This window comes from Ornithorhynchus anatinus, chromosome 8 (assembly GCF_004115215.2).
Source record: "Ornithorhynchus anatinus isolate Pmale09 chromosome 8, mOrnAna1.pri.v4, whole genome shotgun sequence".
NCBI classification, from domain to species: domain Eukaryota; kingdom Metazoa; phylum Chordata; class Mammalia; order Monotremata; family Ornithorhynchidae; genus Ornithorhynchus; species Ornithorhynchus anatinus.
The window spans coordinates 69,450,976-69,473,872 of record NC_041735.1 but is presented as its reverse complement, the minus strand read 5'-3'; the positions used below and the strand labels follow the sequence as shown (position 1 = coordinate 69,473,872).

The following is a 22,897-nucleotide window of genomic DNA, read 5'->3' as shown; positions in this document are numbered from 1 at the left end:
ACCGACATTATTATTATTATTACGTGCCAGGCACTGTACTAAGCACTGAGGTAGATCGATAGTATTTATTTATTTTTTTTCAGATGGAAGGTAATCAAGTCGGACACAGTCCCTGTCCCACATAGGGCTCCCAGTCTCAATCTCCATTTTACAGATGAGGAAACTGAGGCCCAGAGAAATGAAGTGACTTGCCCAAGGTCTGCATATAGTAAGCGTTCTAACAAATACCACTGAATTAAGGGGGGAAAAAAGGTGTGGAGTCGGGTCGGGATCTCCACGTGCGTGACCAAGTGTCTCCGGGGGGGGGGGGGAATCTCCGTGTGCGTGACCGCTTGCGGGGGGGGGGGGAAATCTCTGGGTGCGGGTCCGTGTGTCGGGGGGACGAATGGGAATCTCCGTGTGCGTGGCTGCAGCGGGATCCGGGTGCGTGTCCACGGGGGAAGGGGGAAATCTCCGTGTGCGTGACATCTGTGTGCGTGTCCGCCTGCGGGGGGGAATCTCTGGGTGCGTGTCCGTGTGTCCGGGAGTGGGAGGGGAAGGATGGGAATCTCCGTGTGCGTGGCTGCAGGAGGATCTGGATGCGGGGGGGGGGGTGCCACGGGGGGGAGGACATCTCCGTGTGAGTGGAATCCGGGTGCGCGACTGCGCGTCCGCAGGGGGCGTGGCTCAGTGGCAAGGACCCAGAGATCCTGGGTTCGAATCCCGGCTCTGCCCCTTGTCAGCTGTGCGACTGTGGGCAAGTCGCTTCTCGGTGCCTCAGTTCCCTCATCTGGAAAATGGGGATGAAGACTGGGAGCCCCACGGCTCCCTTGGGTCTCCCCCAGCGCTTAGAACGGCGCTCTGCACATAGTAAGCGCTTAACAGATAGCAACATTAGTGGGGGGGGGGGGGGAAATCTCCGTGTGTCCGCGTGTCCGGGGGGAGGGGGATGGGAATCTCCGCGTGCGTGGCTGCGGCAGTTGGGAGGCCGCATCGGTCACGCGTGGGCGACGAAGCCCGGGTGAGGACTGACCCCGACCACCCTAAGACGACCCCCGACCCCTGTCCCCATCTCTCGTGGGGGGGAGGAGACACTTGTTGCCCCGGGTGGGAGCCCCGCCCCCCTCCCCACGCCCCTCCCCCCTTCCCCGTCTCCTCCTCCCGCCCGGGCCAGTGCAGGCCGCCACCGGGAAAGTAAGGCATCACGCGTGGGCGGCCCTGCCCCTCCGGGGTGTGTGTGTGTGTGTGGACGTGTGTGTGTGCATTTGTGCACGTGTGCACCTGCGCGTGTCCCTGCTCCTGCGCGTGCATCGCTCAGTCTGTGGGTCCGTGGGTCTGCGTGTCTCGGGGTGCGGGTGTGTATCTGTGGGTGTGATCCCCCGGGGGTTGTGGGGCCGCGGGATGACACGAGCGGCCGTGGGTCCAGGGGGCCGTTAGGGACGGCGGTGCAGGGCCTCTGGCTAGGTGTGAGTGTGTGTGTGTGTGAGTGTGATGAACGTGCAGCGGGTGGGGGGGGGGGGTGTGGGGGTGTGGATGGGTGGGTGCGCCGCGGTGTGGGCCTGCTGGGGGGGGGTGGGTGGGGAGGGTCACGCGTGCATCGCGACGTGGGGTGTGAATGTGTGGGGCTCTGCGTGTGTGTGAGCGGGTGTGAGACTGTGTGTGTGTGTGTGTGTGTGTGTGTGTGTGCTGGGCGGGGGAGGGGAGCTGAGCGGGTCGGAGCCGGGGGGAGGGGGAGGGGAAAGGGGGGGTCCGGACGCCTGCAGTGGCGTGGCCGAGAGCAGCCGCCGCCGCCGCCGACGACGACACCGCTCCTCCTCCTCCTCCTCCTCCTCCTCCCCAACCTCCCCTTCTCCCTCCACCTCCTCCTCCTCGTCTCCGTCGTCGTCCTCGTCTGGTCCTGGTTCTGGTCTGGTCCCGGACTGGTCCGGTCCCGATCCGGTCCCGATCTGGTCCTGGTCCTGGTCCCGGACTGGTCCTGATCTGGTCCGGTCTCGATCCGGTCCCGATCCGGTCCTGGTCTGGTCCTGAGCCGGTCCTGGTCCGGTCCCGATCCGGTCCCGATCCGGTGCTGGTTCTGATCAGGACCTGATCTGGTCCAGGTCCTGATCTGTTCCTGGTCCTGATGTGATCCTGGTTCTGGTCTGGTCCCGGTTCTGATCTGGTGCTGATCCGGTCCTCATCCAGTCCCGATCCGTTCCTGCTTCTGGTCCTGATCCGGTCCCGGTCCCGGGTCCGGGCTGTCATCCCGCCGCGGGCCTCGGGGCCTCGGCCCCCGGACGTCCATCTCCTGGCCGTGGGTTGCGGGGGGACCCCCGCTCCGGCCCCCGCTCCGGTAAGGGTCAGGGACGCCGGGTCCGGTGGGGAGGGAGAAGGGGGGGGGGGGGTCCCAGGGCGCCGTGGGAACAACGGGAGGGGGGTCCGGTCCTGTCCGGTCCTGGCCACCGGGGAGCCTGACCCCCCTGCGGCCCCTCACGAAGCTCACCATCGGTCCCAGGGGAACGGTATGGGGGGCGAGCGGAGGGAGGGGACCCCCCCATCCCCAGGGACCCAGGAACCCCCCCCACCCCAGCTCCAGCCTGCCCGGCCACCTCCCCGGGGGACCCAGGGATCCCCCACTTCCAGCCTCGGCCTTGCGGCCTTCGGGGAGGGGGACGCCAAGTCGGGGCGCTTTATGCGTTCCTTTGGACCCCCGGCCCCCTCCCCGACCGACGACTGCAAGCCCCCTCCTCTCCGGTCCCTCCGGGCTGGACTTGCGGGGACCTGCGTGGGTGTGAGTGTGTGTGCCGTGGTGTGTGGGTGTGCATCTGAGACCGTCTGCATGTGAATGCGTGTGTCTTCTACGTCCGTGCTCGCGTGTGGCTTTTGGAGAAGGATGCTGACCACCATCGCTCGCCCCCTCCCCGAAAAACGCAGCTCGCCGATCGTCCCGGCGGTCCCCTGCGGCTCTCTGGCCCAGACCCAGATTTCCAGGAGATCCATCGAGTGTGGGAGTGGGGAGGGGGCTGCCGACAGACCCGGCTTGAAATTGGCACCTTTACCTTGTCCTCTTGGGAAGAAAAAGGAAAAGAAAAGGGGCCACGGGTGGGGTGGAGTGGGGCGACCACCTGCCCTGTTGAGCTTTATTCCAGCAGATCGGGAAATGCTCCATGCCAGCCACGGCGCTATTAAATCTTGGGGGTGTGTGTGAGGGAGGGTGTACCGGTGTGTGTGTGTGTGTGTGTGTGGTGTGTAGTGTGTGTGAGCACACGGCATCATGGCTGGGGCTTTCAGCAGTGAGTTCAGGAAGGAGGAAGAGACCGCAGATCAGCGTTTTAATGAGATGCGATGCCGTTCTGCTCCAGCGTTGATCTCTCCCTTGTCTCCGGGATCATCCTCCCATCCCCGTCATCCCCCGCCGACCCCGCCACCCCCAATCCCTCGACAGGCGCGGGTCCGGGGGGCTTGTGCAGACCTGCGACATCGCCGGGTCCCCGGGGGTGGGGGGAGAGGTTTATCTGAGGTCTGCCCACGGTGGTCAGAACTGGAAGGAGGAGGGGGGTTCGGGTTGAGCTCCCGTCCGTGGCCTTGGGATGAAGGATGCCAAACTTTTCTTGATGGTGAAAGTGTTGCGGTGGGCGAGGAATGAATCCCCCGCCGTTTGGGAGAATGTCCACGTGGAAAGGAATTTGCAGATCCACGAGGCCTTGGTCCCCCGAGCTCCGCATCCTTTCGGGCTGGGTACCGAAACAATCCAGGCTGGTACTAAAATGTCAAGGTTGGCAGTCTTCTGTGTGTGTGTGTGTGTGTGTGTGTGTGTGTGTGTATGAGAGAGAGACAGAGAGAGAGAGAGAGAGAGAGAGAGAGAGATTGGGGACTGGGTATGCAGGTATTCCTCTTTCCTAGGAACTCAATTTCCGGGTGGGTAAAACATTTACTGACCAGGGACTATCAGAAAGATATTAGGTACAAGCCTCCAGTGGGCCGTTTCTCACCAGTGGGGAACTCTTGATCTGAACAAGGCCGTCGTCCTATTTTAAGGAGAGATAAAAGGGTTTGATCAAGTAGTGAATTCTGACAAAATAAGAGTTGGCTTGATCTGCGGGGAGTATCCGCGGCGTGATTCCCCAAACCCCATTTTCTCTCGCAGAGCCACTCTACGCTCCGTCTCGCAGAAGCGCCCGGTTCCCTTTCGTCGGGCACCGGGCCCGCGAGGGCGGCGGAACTAAGATGACCCCCGAGGGGCGGGCGGCGCCGGCCCGGGCCCGGCGGTGACGGGCGGCCCGGCCCCGGACGCTCCCGTCCATGGCCCCGCGCCCCTGAAGCCAAAATGATGAAGACCGAGCCTTCTGGAGAAAGGGCCCCGCTGCGAAGTGCCTCTCCCCACCGGAACGCCTACCGGACGGAATTCCAGGCCCTGAAGAGCGCCTTCGACAAGCCCAAGCCGGAGGGCGAGCCCAAGGCCAAAGGTCAGGCCTCCCAGCAGACCCGAGGGCGGAAGTATGGCACCAACGTCAGCAGGATCAAGAACCTCTTCATGCAGATGGGCCTGGAGCCCAGCGAACCGGTCCCGGCCCCGGCCAGGGCCAGGGGCCAGGGGTCCGCGGGGTCCCCTCCGCGCAGGCCCCGGCCCCGCGAGCTGGTGGAGAAGGCGGACGGCTCCGTCCTCCGGTTGGAGTCCTCCGTGTCCGAGCGGATCAGCAGGTTCGACACGCTGCCCGACGGCCCGTCCTACTCCAGGGTCACGGAGACCCGGCGGATGTTCGAGAGGAACGGGGGCCGGGGTCCCGCCTGCTCCCCGAGGAAGGAGGGGGCCGGGGAGCCCCCCGACGGCTGGGCCTCCTCCAGGTCCAACCGAGGCAGCAGCGACTCCCTGGACAGCCTGAGCTCCCGGACGGAGGCCGCGTCCCCCACCGTGACCCAGCTCAGCGCCGTCTTCGAGAACGCCGAGTCGCCCGGGGTCCCCGAGAAGCCGGGGAGCAAGGAGGAGTACTCCGTGACCGGACACTACCCGCTCAACCTCCCCGCCACCGTCTCCAGCCTCGACGCCTTCGGCCGCCTGAAGGACCCCGGCTCGTGGCCCCCAGGCGGGCCGGACTCCGGCAGCCCGTCCCCCACCCGAGAGGAGGCCTCCCCGAGCCCCGAGCCCAGGCCCACCGACGCTGCCCTGCGGGGAAAGGGGACCCCGGAACCCCCGGCGCCTGCCCAGGAAGCGCCGGGCCCAACGGACCTCCGTCACGAGGCCGAGGGCCCCGAGGCCGAGGCCGGACCCCCGGCGGGCACCGCGCCGCCGTCGCCCCAGAACGAGGCCCCGGGGGACGGCGGCGGGAGCAGGCCCACAGAGGGCCCGCGGGACCCCGTGGCCGGGGATGATGACCTCCAGGCCGGGGCCGCCCCGGACCCCCGCCCCGGCGACGCCAGCGGCCGGGACGGGCCTCAGGACTCCAACGGGGCGGCCGGTGCCCACGTCTTCATGCAGAGCGACTACAGCGTCTACCGGGTACGCTCCAGGTATAGTTCGGACTGGGGAGAGACGGGCACCGAGCAGGACGACAGCGACGAGGGCAACTACTACGGGCCGGATGGGGAGTATTCCGAGATCGGCGGCTTGCCGGAAGAGGAGGAGATTCCGGCCCACCGGAAGATTCAGTTCAGCAGCGCTCCCATTAAGGTAGGCGTCTGTTTGAGCGTGGGGGGCCGTGGGGATGTGAATGGGGAAGGGTCTTCCCTCCCCTAGGTCGCCGACGTCGGCTGGGGGCCGCGCCCGTCCACCGGGCCCAGAGCCCGCCGGGCGACTGGAAGCTGTAGAGGAGAGCGTGGCGGCCACGCGGCACCGGTCCGGCTGAGCGGGACGGAGCCGAGCTCCGGACCTGACCCGGCTCCTTCCTTCTTGCCCTGCCCCACAGTCGAAATGGAGGACGAGTGAGCGAGGGTGTCAAAGGGCCCAAAGCAGGGGCACCGGGGGAGGGCGGCAAGCTTGTTCCGGCATCTTCTCCGGTGGAAAGATCATCAACTCGCCACGTTATCGACGGCCGTTCTTACCCGACTCGAGTTCCTTGATGGAGTCATTTCCCTAGAGCCAACACTTGTAGGGCGTGACATGCCACAGTCAGTAATCCATCGATCTGATCTCTGAATCGCTCCTTCTCCCCTAATCGCTCGTTCTCCCCTGCTGGGCGCTCGGGTAGTCAGTCCATCGTTCAGTGGGATGTATTGAGCACTTACTGTGTGCAGAGGACCATACTAGGTGCCTGAGAGAGCATGATAATAATAATAATAATGTTGGTATTTGTTAAGCCTTACCATGTGCAGAGCACCGTTCTAAGCACTGGGGAGGATACAAGGTGATCAGGTTGTCCCACCTGGCTCACAGTCTTCATCCCCATTTTACAGATGAGGGAACTGAGGCCCAGAGAAGTTAAGTGACTTGCCCAAAGTCACACAGCCGACAAGTCGCGGAGGTGGGATTAGAACCCGTGACCTCTGACTCCCAAGCCCAGGCTCATTCCACTGAGCCACGCTGCTTCTCTGGCAGAGTAGGTAATAGCAATAATAATAATGATAACAATAATAATAATGGTATATGTTAAGCGCTTGCTATGTGCCAAGCACTGTACTAAGCACTGGTGTGTATACGTGCAAATTGGGTCGGATGCAATCTCTGTCCCACGTGGGACTCCCAGTCTCAATCCCCATTTTACAGATGAGGGAACTGAGGCCCAGAGAAGTGAGATGACTTGCCCAAGGTCACACAGCAGACTTGCGATGGAGCCGGGATTAGAACCCATGACCTTCTGATGCCCAGGCCCCGGGCTCTAGTCACTACATCGTGCGACTCCTCGACGGGAGGCCCGATACCTGCAAGGAGTTTACAGGCTTGAGAAAGTAGGACCTTTCTCGTGGGTAATTGGTCTAGGGACCCTGTGGGTCTTTTATTTTCTTGCTGCCACAAATGCTTATTGGTAACAGTAGAGAAGCAGTGTGGTCTAGTGGATAGAGCACGGGCCTGGGAGTCAGAAGGACCTGGGTTCTAATCCTGGCTTTACCACTTGTCTGCCGTGTGGCCTTGAGCAAGTCACTTCACTTCTCAGTGCCTCAGTTCCCTCATCTGTAAAATGGGGATCGAGACTGTGAGCCCCATGGGAGACGGGGACTCGGTCCAACCCAATTTGCTTGTATCCACCCCAACGCTTAGTTCAGTGCTCAGCACGTAGTAAGCATTTAACAAAAACCATAATTAAATACCCCAAGGCACTTATGTACATATTTGTAATTTATTCATTTATCCGTATTATGTCTGTCTCCCCCTCTAGACTGTAAGCTCGTTGTAGGCAGGGAATGTATCCGATTATTATTTCATTATACTCTCCCAAGCGTTTAGTACAGTGCTTTGCACGTAGTAAGCACTTAATAAATGCGATCGAATGAAATCCCATTAAAAAAAGATAAAAGAGCATTCAGTGACGAAGAAGGGAAGCAGGGGCCTAAGGTTATTATGGGGGGATTTGGGCTTGCTTTTAATTTCTGGAAATTAGGACTAGCCCAGGGTGAATCTAGATTAAAGAATTAAGGCGATTGAGTGGTAGGATTGATGGCATGATCACCGTTGAAGATTAGAAGTGAGGGCTCGGGGTAGACTGAGTCTACGTAGTAGATATCTGTGCTGAGACTGTATTAATTAATTAATTAATTAATTAATTAATTAATTAATTAATTAATGTTGATATCTGTCTCCCCCTTTAGACTGTAAACTTGTCGAGGGCAGGGAATACGCCTGCCAACTCTGTTGTGTAGTACGCAGTGGCCTAGTGGATAGAGCACGGGCCTGGGAGTCAGAAGGACCTGGGTTCTAATCCTGGCTCTGCCACGTTTCTGCTTTGTGACCTTGGGCAAGTCACTTTGCTTCTCTGTGTCTCGGTTCCCTCAGTTCCCAGTAAGCGCTCAATAGCTACCACTGATTGAGTGGGGAGTATCTCTCCTCCTGTGCCTACTTTCTCTAGAAGCTCTTTGTGGGGAGGGAAGGTGTCTACCAACTCTGTTTTATTTTACTCTCCCATGTGCTTAGTACAGTGCTCTGCACACAGTAAGTGCTCATTAAAAACCACCGATGGATTGCTTCCTCTCAGGAGAGCGACGGGGCTTCAACCAGTGCTGAGCACCATTCTTATTTTTAAAGAGTAATTTGCTAAGCGCTTACTCTGTGCCAGGCACTGTGCTAAGCACTGGGTTAGATACAAGATAATCAGGTTGGATGAAGTCCATGTGTCACATGGGGCTCACGGTCTTCATCCCCATTGTATAGATGGGGTAACTGAAGCTCAGAGAAGTGAAGTGACATGTCCAAGGTCACAAAGCCGATGAGTGGAGGAGCTGGGATTAGAATCCAGATCCTGGATTCTGGATGGATCCAGGCTCTCTCCACTGGGCCATATTTGCTTCTTGGTCACTCTGGGTCCAAGCGAGGCTGGGAGGGCATGAGCCATGAACATGAGGCCTCGAAGAGCATCCCAACCTTGCATTGAGGAGCATCTCCTCAATCTCTCTTGCTTTGAAACGATTTGAGGAAGCGAAATCCCCCAGGAGCTTCTGCTTTCCTTTTGCCTTTCGCCGGGACGGGGCAGAGGTCCCGACGGGCTCACGCTCAAAGGAGGAAAGACCGGGCTGGATGCCGTCACCAGTTTCGCAGCGGCCCCGAGTGGGCTCGACGTGTCCTCGGCCCAGTTTGAAGGGTCCTCAACACCCCGGGGGCCGGCGGGGGCTTTTACTAGCTGGGGCGGGCACTGGGACGCTGCTGTCAGCAGAGAAAGTCTACGGCTTATTCCGTCAGCTATGGAGTAAACTCAGATTAGGGTCCTCGGAAGTCTTTAACTAACAACAGGAGGTAAAAAATAAACGTCAACCGGGTCTGGATGGAAAAAGGAGAGCACGTTGCTATTTTTATTTCGATGGTCCAAGAAAGAGGAAATGAGGGGATAAATGAAACCAGTTCCTACAAGAACGTAGAGCGGGTCTCAAATATTTATAAAACGAGAGTGAGTAAAGAAAGCTTTGTGTTTTCATTGGCCAGTGCCCAGCCATTGTTGAAGTGGACGGTTCTCTTAGACCGGGCCCGGCCCCTTCTCTCGGTGGGAGACCAAGGCAGCTGAGTCTCCTAATAATAATAACGATTGTGGTATTTGTGAAGCGCTTACTCTTGTGCCAGGCACTGTATCAAGCGCTGGGATAGATGCAAGCTAATTAGGTTGAACACTTCCCTGTCCCACGTGGGGCTCACAGTCTTCATCCTCGTTTTACAGGTGAGGAAACTGAGGCCCAGAGATATAAAGTGACTTGCCCCAAGGTCACAGAGCAGACAAGTGGCGGAGTTGGGATTAGAACCCAAGTCCTCTGACTCCCAGGCCCGGGCTCTTTCTAATAGGCCGCGCTGCTTCTGTACGATTTCTGGGGGCGGGAGGCCCCGGAGAAACTGGAAACCTGCAAGGCTCGGGGCGTGAGAGGTTGGCTGGGATGGGCAGGTGATCAGCTCTTGCATTTCACGCTTGGGTCAACCGGTCCATTCCTCTGCCTCTAAGTGGGACTGCCCCTCGCCTCTGCTTGATAACTAGATACAGTCTATCAATCAGTCCTATTTAATGAGCATTTACCATGTGCAGAGGATTATCCTAAGCACTTGGGAGAGTACAGTGGTTGGTACACACCCTTCTCTGCCCACAGTGAGCTTACAGTCTAGAGAGGGAGACAGACATTAATAAAAATAAAAGAAATTACAGATCTATACGTAAACACTGTGGGACTGAATAAAGGGTAAAAATTCAAGTGCAAGGGTGATGCAGAGAGGAATGGGTGAAGATACATAATGAAAAGAACTTGGGTGAGGAGACGGGAGATCGAGGCCCTAGTCCCAGCTCTGCCACTGACCCGCTGCGTCACCTTGGGCAAGTCACTGAATCTCTTTGGGACTCAGAGTTCTCGTCTATGAAATGGGGTATCTAACCTGGCCCTCAATTAAATCAGTCATATTTATTGAACGCTTACTGGGTGAAGAACACCGTACTAAGCGCTTGGGAGAGTACAGTACAACAGAGTTGGGAGATACATTCCCTGCCCATAAGGAGCTTACAGTCTAGAGGGGGAGACAGACAATATTAAATAAATAAATTATGGATATGTACATAAGTGCTGTGGGGCTGAGGGTGGGGTGAATAAAGGGTGGAAATCCAAGTGCTAGGGAGACGCAGAAGGGAGTGGGAGAAAAGGAAATGATGGCGTAGTCGGGGAAGGCATCTTGGAGGAGATGGGCCTTCGATAAGCCCTGTAGGGGACGGACTGTCTCCGATCAAATGATTTTAGCCCAGAGTACGCCCGTAGTAAATACAGTAATTATTATATTATTGTCCCTTTACTGGATTCATAAAGCACTCTCTTGGGGGGCTTTGGCAATGCCTCGTGATCCCTTAAGCCGGGGATTCGTCCTAATTTTTCATTGCAATCTAACCTAATTCCTCCCGGCCCCTCCAAGGGAGATGGACTGTGGCAGCCGCCACCACCCTGCTGTGCACGATTGGCCCTGCCGAACCCCGTGGAATCCTTTTTCATCCCTCTTCTCAGCAGTGCCCGATGGAATGCTGGCATTCCACTCTCTCCCCCAACCCCACCCCCGGGTGCATTTCTTCCCAAGTGTGACTGTGCAACCCTTCAGCCATCTGGCTGGACCTCCTCGGGAACCTCTCCAAGCGGCTTTGATGCCCACGTGTCACCCCGCTCCCAGCTCCGTTGGGCAAAGCCGGACCTCGGCCGGATGAAGCCGAAGGGTCTCTCTTTCCCCCCCTCCCATCCCACTCCCGGACACCCATCCCAATTCTCGCTTTTTGTCAGCAGCGGCTCTACGGCGGTTGCCCTGCCCCAAAGCCAGTCACCGCGTTGGCCTTCGTTTCTTGCCACCACCTGGATTTCAGAGAATCCTAGAGCCGGGAGGAACTTCTTTAGGTCATGTGTATCAGTCCCCTGCCTCTGGACAGATGACTTATTAAATCATCAGGGACAGGTGATAATAATAATAATAATAATAATAATAATAATAATGGCGTTTGTTAAGCACTTACTATGTGCCCGGCCCAGTACTAAGTGCTGGGGTAGATACAAAATAATCGGGTTGGGCACAGTCCCTGTCCCACATAGAGCTCATGGTCTTTAATAATAATGACAATAATAATGATGATGGTATTTGTTAAGAGTTTATCATGTGCCAGGCCCAGTACTAAGCTCTGGGATAGATACAAGATAAGCGGGTTGGACACAGTCCCTGTCCCACATGGGGGTCTCGGTCTTAATCCCCTTTTTACAGATTAGGGAACTGAGGCACAGAAAAGTGAAGTGATTTGCCCAAGGTCACACAGCAGACAAGTGGCGGGGCCGGGATTAGAAGCCAGCAAGCTCTATCCACTAGGCCATGCTGCTTCACACACCAGATGGGGGTGTGTTCTTTTTTTGGTAAAGCCTTCTGTCCAATCTGCCCTCACATACTCCACCCCCATCCCCCGAGCCATCAGGCTGAGTGCAGCTGGGAGGCGGGTTGGGAGGGAGAAACAGGCATCCACCTCGAGGGGGACAGAACTTTAGGCACACAGTCAATGGCCAAGCCTCTGGACAGACATTTCAGGACGGAGAGCCTGTGTGCAGCGATGAATTCTGTTGCTAGTGGCCAGCACAATGCTGCTCATGCTCTTAATCATATCTGTTGAGTGTTCACTCTGTGCGGAGCGCTGCACTAAGTTCTTGGGAGAGTATAGTATAATAGGGTTGGTAGACCCTGCCCACGATGAGTTTACAGTGCAGAGGGGGATATGTGTATAAATGGGCAGGGAATATGTCAACTAATTCTGTTGTATTGTACTCTTAATAATAATAATAATGATGGCATTTGTTAAACACTTACTATGTGCCAAGCACTGTTCTGTGCACTGGGGTAGATACAAGGTGATCAGGTTGTCCCACATGGGGCTCACAGTCTTAACCCCCATTTTGCAGATGAGGTCACTGAGGCAAAGAGAAGTTAAATGACTTGCCGAAAGACACACAGCTGACAAGTGGCGGAGCCGGGATTAGAACCCTTGACCTCTGACTCCCAAGCCCGGCCTCTTTCCACTGAGCCACGCTGCTTCTCACTACTCTCACTAAGAAAGCTTGGAAGTACTCTTCCAAGCACTTAGTTCAGGGCTAATAAGTGCTCAATAAATACCATTGATTGGTAAGTGCCGAGGGGCCAAGGGAGTGGTGAATGAAAGGTGTCAATCCAAGTGCCACTTCCAAAGGCATATCAAGATATCGAGACACATCTCCTCCAAATGACCTTGCCCGCCTAAGTCCTCATTTCCTCTTCTCCCACTCGCTTATGCATCACCCTGGCGCAGAGGCAGACCCCTTCCCGTGTCTGTCAGATGTGAAGGGGAGGGCATTCCGAGGAGGCACGATATGGGCGAGAGGCCGGCGGCGAGATAGACGAAATTCGGGTGAGAAGGTTGACATTAGAGGAGCGAAGTGTTTGGGCTGCGTTGTAGTAGGAGGTTAGGTAGGAAGGGGCAAGGTGATTGAGTGTTTTAAAGCTGATGGAAAGGAGTTTCTGTTTGATGTGGAGGTGGATGGGAAACCACTGAAGGTTCTGGTGGAGCATGAACTGAATGCTTTTGTCATTTATTTATCTACCTATTTATTTATATTTATGTATGTCTGTCTCCCCCTCTAGACTGTGAGCTCGTTGTGGGCAGGGATGTGTCTATTTGTTGTTAAATTCTACTCTCCCAAGCGCTCAGTCCAGTCATTTTGCACACTGTAAGCACTCAATAAATATGACTGAACGAATGAAGTGGCGGAGCCGGGATTAGAGCCCCGGTCCACTGGCTCCCAGACGCATGTTTTATCAACTAGGCCACACCGCTTCCCTACTTCCTATCACGCGGAAACAACGAACCTCGTCCGACACGACGCCGGGCCAGAGGTAGGATGTGGGCGAGAGGTCGGTGGCAAGACAGATGAGATCGAGGTAGAGTGAGAAGGTTAAACGTTGGAGGGAATGAAGTGTGCGGGTCGTAGTAGTAGAGAAGCGAGGCGAGGTAGGCGGGGACCAGGTGATTGAGTGCTTTAAAGCCAATGGTGTTGAGTTTTTGTTTGATGCGGAGGTGGATGGAGTTTCTTGAGGAGTGGGGAAATATGGTCTGAACGTTTTTGAAGGAAAATGATTCCGGCAGCAGAGTGGAGTATGGACTGGAGTGGAGAGAGACAGGAGGCAGGGAGGTCAGCGAGGAGACTGATACGATAATCAAGGCGGGAGAGGAGAAGTGCTTGCATTAATGCGGTAGCGGTTCGGACGGAGAGGAAGGGGTGGATTTTGTGAAGGTAGAACTGACGGAATTTATAGAGGGCTTGAATACGTGTGTGGAATGAGAGAGAGGAGTCAAGGATAATGCCCAGGTTACGGGCTTTCGAGACAGAGAGGACGGTGGCGCCGTCAACGGTGATGGGAAAGTGAGCGGGAGGACAGGGTTGGGGGGGAACGATAAGAAATTCAGTTTTAGCCATATTTAGTTTGAAGTGACAGGAGGACATCCAAGTAGAGATGTCTTGAAGGTAGGAGGAAGTGCCACTTGTCTCCTGTGGGACCTTGGGCAAGTCACTTCACTGGGCCACAGTTTCTTCAAGTGTCTCCCCCGCCCCCCAGCCACTCCCGACTTGTGCTGTGAACTCCGTGTGGGACAGGGACTATATCTGGCCTGAAAAACCTGTATCTACCCCAGTGCTTAAAACAGTGCTTGATACACAATAAATGCTTAACAAATGCCATTATAAACAAACAAAAGTGGCCGTAACCTAAGTGCCCGATGGAAACGTGGATCCAGAGGGGCAGGGGGCTCCAACCCTGCCACCCCGCGGGGTCAGCGTGGCTCAGTGGAAAGAGCCCGGGCTTGGGAGTCAGAGGTCATGGGTTCTAATCCCGACTCCAATGCTTGCCAGTTGTGTGACTTTGAGCAAGACACTTCACTTCTCTGTGCCTCAGTGACCTCATGTGTAAAAATGGAGATTAAAACTGTGAGCCCCACGTGGGACAACCTGATCACCTTGTATCCCCCCAATGCTTAGAACAGTGCTTTGCACATAGTAAGCGCTTAACAAATGCCACCATTATTATTATTATTACCATGGGTGGAGTTTCTGTCACCGTTTCTCACGGTGGCTTCTGGGGGTGGGTGGGAGGGAAAATAGGTCCATCCCATCCGGCTAAAGTTACTGTCTGGAATGATGCACCCCGCTTCCCCTTGCCCATCTTAGTTGGGAGTTACCGATACACAACCCGCTTAGTTGGGGATGGCCTCTGCTTTCCTCCCCGAGCTGGGGCGGCCCCAGAACAATAATAATTATGGTACTTGTTCAGCGCTTACTATATGCCAAGCTCTGTTCTAAGCATTAGGATAGATACAAGTTAATCAGGTTGGACCCTATCCACATTCCACATGGGGCTCACAGTCTCAATCCCCATTTTACAGATGAGGTAACTGAGACCCAGAGGTGTGAAGCGACGCGCCCGAGGTCCCACAGCAGACACATGGTGGATCCGGGACTAGAACTCATGACCTTCTGACTCCCAGGACCTCGCGGTAGCCACTGTGCCGTGCTGCTTCCCCGGAAGTCAGCCGGGGGTCACAGAGTTAGGCTTTGGAGAACAGCGAGGCCAGGACAAGTCAGTTAGTCAATTGTATTTATTGAGTGCTTGCAGTGCAGAGCATTGTACTGAGCACTTGGGAGAGAGAAGCAGCGTGGCTCAGTGGAAAGAGCCCGGGCTTGGGAGTCAGAGGTCATGGGTTCAAATCCTGGCTCAGCCACTTGTCAGCTGTGTGACTTCGGGCAAGTCACTTAACTTCTCTGTGCCTCAGTTACCTCATCTGTAAAATGGGGATTAAGACTTTGAGCTCCATGTGGGACAACCTGATCACCTTGTATTCTCTCCAGCGCTTAACAAATGCCATCATTATTATTATATTACAATATAACAGACACATTCCCTTCCCACAACTGTCTAGAGGACTGACAAGCGCTTTCCCTCTGACCGTGTCTGTCTGGACCTGTCTTCGTTATCTTCATCATCAAGGGTATTTATTGAACACTTACTATGTTCAATACTTACAATCAAGGGTATTTATTGAACACTCACAATGTGCAGAGCACTGTCCCAGAGTCGAGTCAGGGCGGCCAGTGTCCCGAGGTTGGAAATTGGGCCGCTTAAGCTGTATTAGGCCGGTGTCCTGTTTTCACCGCCCACGGGGCCAGAACAGGGGCGGGCCGGCAGGGAGACCCTCCTCAGCTGCTGTGGGGAGACCTCCTCCCCAACCGCCCTGGGCAGCACGACAACGGGGGTGGGCTGGGGGAGGAAGCGCCCACCAGAACATGGGGCCATCCAGACTGCATTTCCCCAAAGTCTGTGGGCCTGAACTGGGCATGGCCTGAGCATGAACCCCCATAAATACCCCCCTCCCAACCCCACAGCACTTATGTCCTCATCTGTCATTTATTTATTTCTATTAGTGTCTGTGTCCCCCTTGAGACTGTAAGTTCACTGTGGGCAGGGAACGCGTCTGTTATATTGCTGTGTTGTACTCTCCCAAGTGCTTAGTACAGTACTCTGCACACAGTAAGCGCTCAATAAATAGGCTCGACTGATTGAAAGGAAGCAAAGAGCAGCTGGGGTCAGCGGGTGATCAGTCGGCCAGTTTATAGTGACCTCCCCATTTCTGAGACCTGGAGGTATCTTTCTACAATCGCCCCCGGAGCAATAAAGCCCCAGGATGCAATATAACTCTTGTTACAGTGTACTCTCCCCAGCGATTACTACAGTGCTCTGCACACTGTAAACGCTCAGTAAATAGCACTGATGGATTCAACTTAAATAAACTGGCGAGGATGGTTGGTTTAGCTGTTTCAGAGCACCTGCCAGGTTGGAATAAAGTCATCGGATAATAATGATTGCGGTGTTCGTTGAGCAGTTACCAGGTACCAAGCACTGTAATAAGCTCTGGGATAGATATACTATAAACAGATTAGGAAGAGCGCTCCCACATAGGGCTCCCAGTCTAAGAGGGAAGGAGGAAGGTATTTAATCTCTGTTTTGCAGAAGAGGAAACTGAGGCCCAGAGAAGTTAAATGACTTGCCCAAGTCAGTCAGCACGCAAATGAGTCCTGCCCTCAAGGAGTGTACAGCGTACTGTAATTTGTTAATAAATTACAGGTAAGAAGAAGTGATAGAGCATAAAGATATTGACTTAAGTGCCATGGAGGGGCAGGGGGTTAATACCCAAGGACTTAAGTGATGTGGAATAGATTAATCAGGGAAGGCTTCTTGGAGAAGATGTGATTTCGGGAGGACTTTGCAGATGGTAAAGAGCAGTGATCTGCTGGATGTGAAGTGGGAAAGAGTATCTTCTGTATTACTATAGAGCAAATAATAAAAATCACAAATGAAGCTAAATAACATACTTCTTGTAAATGAATTACTAGTGAACATTGTTTGATCATTTAACCTGACTTAAATAAATGTTGGCAGTTAATAATGAAAACTACCAGATGGAAAAATTGTGCCTTTTTAATACAGGCAATAGATAATGAAGGCTACATGTTTAATAGACCGTAAGCTCCTTGTGGATATGAAAAGTGTCTGCCGACTGTGTTGTATTTTCCCAAGTGATTAGTACGGTGCTCTTCACTTAGTAAGTGCTCCATAAATACTATTGATTGACTGGTAGGTGTTGACATAGATTTTTGCAATTTATATATTCGGGTGCATTCAGATTGCTTCTTTCAGACAGGCCGTAGGCATTTGCAAAAAAAGAAATAAAATGATAGGAAGCATGAGTATAAGCATGACTACCTAGTACAGTAGTCTGCACACAGTAAGTGCTCAATAAATACCACTGATTGATTGTTAGGCGTCGACACTTTGGTGCAGTTTATAGATCGAATTGCGTTCAGATTGTTTTTCCAAAACAGGCTGTGGACATTGGCAAAAAAAGGAATAGAATAATAGGAATCATTAATATAATCGTAAACTCTTAGTACAGTGCTCTGAACATAGTAAGCGCTCAATAAATGCGATTGAATGAATGAATGAATGCCACCGATCGATGAGTTGCTCACAATTTCAGCCTTGACCATTTTCCAAGTGCCGGACATCATTTTCGTCGGCTCCGATTAGTCCTGTCATCAGGCCCAGGTGAGGGGATAGGTTTGGCGTTGTTCTCTGAGCTCTGCCACCGGCCACGTGGTCGAAAAATGTCGATATCAAATCACTACAAACGTCCCTGGAGTCGGGGGAAGAGGATGGGGAAGGTGAGGAGGAGGAGAAAGAGGAGAGATATCGACTGCCCGTCTCTGCCAACGGCTCGTCCTTGGTGCCCCTCCCTGGATCCCCTGCGCGTCATCCTTTAGATTGGAAGCTCGTTGTGGGCAGGGAACGTATCTGCCAACTCTGTCGTATTGTCTTCTCCCAAGCGCTCAGTACAGTGCTCTGCACCCAGTAACGCTCAATCCACATGATCGATTGATCCTGGTCCTGGATCCATCTCCCAACCCACCTTGCAGCACTACAGGGTGAATGTCCGTAGCAGCTTCAGCCTGTGGTTGTCACATAACTTAGAAGGCCGACGCGCATGACACGTCCCCTGCCTTGCCCACGAAGAGCTTCCATTTTGATGAGGAAAACCGAGATGCAAATACTGACAAGTCACAGGATCTAAACAAAGATTCGACTGTGTACAGTTGAATATTATTCAAATCATATCTCCAAGAGTATTTGACTGTACGATTGAATATTATTCAAATCACATCTAGACTGTCAGCTCACTGTGGCCAGGAAATGTGTTTATTGTTCTGTTATATTCTCCTAAGCGCTTAGTACAGTGTTGTGCACACGGTCAGTCCTCAATAAGTATGATTAACTGACTGACATCTCAAGAGGCCTTCCCTGAATAGGCCTACATTTCCCCTACTCCCTCCCTACCCTCAGCCCACAGTACTTAGGTACATATTTGTAATTTTTAAAAAATATCTGGGATGTAAACGCCTCGTGCACAGGGAACACATCTACCAACTCTGTTATAGTATATTCTCCTAAGTGCTTAGTACAATGCTCTGCACACAGTAAGCGCTCAATAAATACCATTGATTTATTGAATATACATATAAATGCAAGTGCTGAGTTTGGGTATGACTAAGTTTTTCAGTAGCAAGGGGTGGCATGGCTCCTTTGACAAAATTTCCTTCGGTAACTTATTACATGGGGTTTGTCTTATTTTTATTGATACCCTTTTCTATTCCACTTATCCACATTAGATTGTAAGCACCTGAAGGGCAGGAAATAGATATCTTCTTTCCGATGTATCCTCCAAAGGGCTTTAGTATAGCACTCTGCACTCAGTAGATGCTCAGTAAATTCCCTCCAACTACCAAATTGTTCTCTCCCAAACAGTTCGTTCATTCATTCATTCATTCATTCATTCATTCATGCATTCATTCATTCATTCATTGTCATATTTACTGAGTGCTTACTGAGTGCAGAGCACAGTACTAAGTGCTTAGAAAAGTACAGTACAACAATAAATACTGACATTCCCTGCCCACAACGAGCTCACAGTTTAGAGTTGGGGAGACAGACATTAATACGAATAAATAAAATTACAGATGCAGTGCTCTATACATAGTAAGCATCCCATAAATTGATTGGTGATTGATGAGCACGTTCTGTTCAGTTTGTTTTTTTCAGATGGCAGTTCCTGCCATTTGCTTCCTTCCAGGTGTCTTTGTACCTTTCCCATCTCCCCTGCTTTTCATGGCTTCTGGTAGCAGATTCCCTGCCCCGTCGCGAGCCACTTCTCAAAATAGAACTGAAATAGGGAAAGGCATTTCTTCCAGCAATAAAGATGGAACCCTCCCGGCCTAAAGCTCCGAGTGCCACGGTGTGTTAGCTTAGAAACCTAATTGTGTTTCCTCGCGTGGAATTGGATTATGCCAAAGTCCAAACCCTCACAATTAGAGAATCTCAGTGGGACTGTATCCTTCCTCTTCTTAAATGAAGTCTCTCCTCACGTCAGGGAGGCCGTGCCCACCCGCAGAGGGCTTTGCAGGACTCTCCTCGACATAGGCCGGAGAATCTCTCCCCAGGTGACATCGACATCGACGTTTGCCTCTCCTGCCCTCCCACACGTCTACCATTTTCTCCTGCCCCTTCCCACTCGGGTCACGTAGTTCTCCGTGTCATAGATCTGAGGTGCAGAGCAGCTTCTATCTTCTTTTCTCCAGTAACTTTCTTAGAAGATCCTACTTTCGCAGCTCAGTTTCTCCTCTGGGGAAACACCTTTCAGCGTAATTCATTCATTCAGTAGTATTTATTGAGCGCTTACTATGTGCAGAGCACTGGATTAAGCGCTTGGAATGCACAATTCGGTAACAGATAGAGACAATCCCTGCCCAATGACGGGCTCACAGTCTAATCAGGGGAGACAGACGGACTCGGGCCTGGGAGTCAGAAGGTCAGGGCTTCTAATCCCCGTTCCACCATGTGCCTGCTGGGTGACCGCGGGCAAGTCATTTAACTTCTTTGGGCCTCAGTTGCCTCATCTCTAAAATGGGGATTGAGATTTTGAGCCCCACGTAGGACAGGAACTGTGTTCAACCCAATTTGCTTGTATCCAACCCAGCGCTCAGTAAAGTGTCTGCTATAGAGTGAGCGCTTAACAAATAGCATAATTATTTCTCCTGCACAGCCTGTCTATGGGACTGTCTGCCATCGAGCACCAGCGGCTATGGGGAGAGCCCTTCGGAAGTCTTTGGCACCCTTCAGGGCCCAGGCCTGGGAATCAGAAGGGCCTGGGTTCTCATCCCGCTCTATCATGTGTCTGTTGTCTGACCTTGGGCAAGTTATTTTAACTTCTCTGGGCCTCAGTTACCTCATCTGTAAAATGGGGATGAAGACTGTGAGTCCCATGTGGGACAGGGACTCTGTCCAACCCGATTTGCTTGTGTCCACCCCAGAGTTTAGAACAGTGTCTGGCACAAAGTAAACGCTTAACAAATGCCAAATTATTATTGTTATTACTGTCTCTTGCATGGGGAAGGAGACCTTACCTAACAGAGGCTCAGGGCTTTACCCTTCCCGGTGAAGAAACGGAAGAACCGGGGCATGGAGTGAACTGGTACGGGAGAGCCCGGTGTCCGGTCCAGTGTCCAGCCCCCTGTCCTGCCCTACGTCCGGCCCAGCAGCCCAGGCACCGCCTTCGCAGCATTACACGCAACTCGGATCACCAAATTAGAGGACAGAGAATCGGTTGACCCAGTGCTGGGGCTGCCTTAGGGTTGCGGACAGTCAATCAATCAATCGGTGACATTTATTGAGTGCTTACTCTTTGCAGAGCACTGGTCACGACTCACTGGGCACCGTTCAAGGTGCAGGAAATAAGTCCATCTCAACTCCGCATTCTTCAGCGTGATTTACAGGCCCTCAACACTGAATGGACTCGGGCCTGGTCGTACTGGGTTTCTATCACCTAATGCCACTTTCGAGGTGAAATGGGGTGAGCGCTTCCTAACTTGGGAAAACCCGGGATTCCCCTCTGCTCTGGCGGGTTTACCCTGAGCATCCATGGCCTTACATTCCCCTTGGGGATGATGATAATAATAATAATAAATTGTGGTATTTGTTAAGCGCGTACTTAACCCCGTTCCAAGCACCGTACTAAGTGCTGGAGTAGATACGAGATTATCAGGTCCCCACATGGGACTTACAGTCTAAGCCGGAGGGAGAACAGGTATTGAATCCCCATTTTCCAGTGAGGGAACTGAGGTACAGAGAAATGAAATGACTAGCCCATGGTCACACAGCAGATGGGTGGCGGAGTGGAATTAGAACTCAGGTCCTGTGACGTCCAGGCCTGGCTCTTTCTCTTTCTCGAAGGAGCTTTGTTTCAGAGCTCTGGACTGAAATCCTCGATGTGGCCTCTGCTTTTAAAAGAAAGAGGTTTTGTGTCAAACAGAGAGAGCTATGTCAAGTCAAGTGTAGAGGCCAGTTTGTAGTGCATTTATATTTAGCCTATAGGTCTACTTCGGCTTGCTTTTAAACTTCTGATGTTCTCCACTCCTGCTCTGTTTGGATTTTCACTTTTGGTCTTCTTTGTTGTTCTGAGGAAATTCTCCTTTTGTGAAAAAATTTTGTTAGAAAAGTTGATTTTTTTCGGCCACTGGACTCTTTCTCTGAAAGTGATGAGATAATGGCTAGATGGAGGTTTGTTCTTTCAGAAATAATGTCATAATTATATGTCGATGTGTGTTTCGCCCTCTAGACTGTAAGCTCATTGTGGTCAGGGGACATGTCTATCAACTCTGTTGTATTGTACTCTCCCAAGTGCTTAATACAGTGCTCTGCACACAGTAAGTAATCAATAAATATGATTGATTGTGGGAGATGGGGGGTGGGGAAAGGTAGAGAATAGCCACTGATCTTTCCCACTTCCCCCCATCCCATGTTTGCCTCTTGTACCCAGGAGAAGCATCCACAATCCCATAACAGTAATAATAAAAATGATAGTGATGATAATATTAATGGTACTTATTAAACTCTTACTATATGCCCAGCAGTGTACTAAGCACTGGGGTAGAAACAAGATAGTCAGCTCAGACCCAGTCCCTGGCCTATATGGGGCTCCCAGTTTGTCGGATTCAACATTTTACAGATGAGGAACACGAAGGACAGAGAAGTGAATTGCCTAAGGTCCCACAGCAGGCAGTTGGCAGCGACAGGATTAGAGCTCAGGTCCTCTGATGCCCAGACCTGTGCTCTTTCCCCCAGGTCATGCTGCTTAATCAATCAATCGTATTTATGGAGCACTTACTGTGTGCAGATGCTTGGGAAAGTACAATAGGGTTAGCAGAAATGTTCCCTGCCCATAATGAGCTATTATAGTCTAGAGGGCGAGACAGACATTAATATGAAGAAAGTGTTTCTCACTTGCCTTCTAGCCAACTAAGCCCTCCTTTCCTCTTCTCCCCTCCTTTCTGCATCACCCTGACTTGCTCCCTTTATGCATCTCCCCCTCCCAGCCCCACACCACTTATATTCATATCTGTCATTTTATTTATTTTTAGTAATGTCTGTCTCCCTCTCTAGACTAGAAGTCACTTGACTTCTCTTCACCTCAGTTCCTTCATCTGTTAAATGGGGATGAAGACTGTGAGCCCCATGTGGGACAGGGACTATGTCCAACCAGATTACTGTCAGCTGTGTGACTTTGGGCAAGTCACTTAACTTCTCTGTGCCTCAGTTACCCCATCTGTAAAATGGGGATTAAGACTGTGAGCCCCACGTGGGACAAACTGATTACCCTGTATTTACCCCAGTACTTAGAACTGTGCTTGGCACATAGTAAGAGCTTAACAAATACCATAATTATTATTATTATGTGGGACAGAGACTGTGTGCAACCTGATTAGCTCGTATCCACCCCAACGCTTAGTATAGTGAGCCCCATGGGGGACAGAGACCATAAAAAAACTCCCGAAAAGATAAAAGCAGTAGGGTGCTGTGGCTAGAGAAGTAGGGTTTTGGGCTTCCCGCTGCTCAGTCCCAAAGCCACTGCCTCAGTGGTCCCAGTGTTCTACAGGTTGAGAAGACTTCGTGGCGCTGGCTCTGGGGTGGAGTAGAGCGGGGACAAGTATCCATCCCAGTACATTGTAAGTGCTTAACAAATACCACAATTATTATTATTATTGTTATTATTGCCAGGATCCCTCCCAATTCGGGAGTGTTCTCTCCACCTGCCTGCCATAGAGGGGTAGGGTTCCCTCTCCCCCGAGTCCACACATCCTTTACTTCATGTTTCTACACCTCTCCTTCTCCGTCACCTTTCCGGGA

General features: G+C 52.7%; 1 protein-coding gene across 1 annotated transcript in view; it reads left to right on the top strand.

Moving 5' to 3' along the window:
- Positions 1-1,872: 1,872 nt before the first annotated feature.
- PPP1R9A (protein phosphatase 1 regulatory subunit 9A) overlaps positions 1,873-22,897 on the top strand; it is a 132,109-nt gene continuing 111,084 nt past the window's right edge. Inside the window, 2 exon segments of the mRNA XM_029070527.2 lie at positions 1,873-2,311; positions 4,106-5,626. Of these exon segments, the coding sequence (XP_028926360.1) occupies positions 4,286-5,626 (1,341 nt within the window). The 5' untranslated portion in view covers positions 1,873-2,311; positions 4,106-4,285.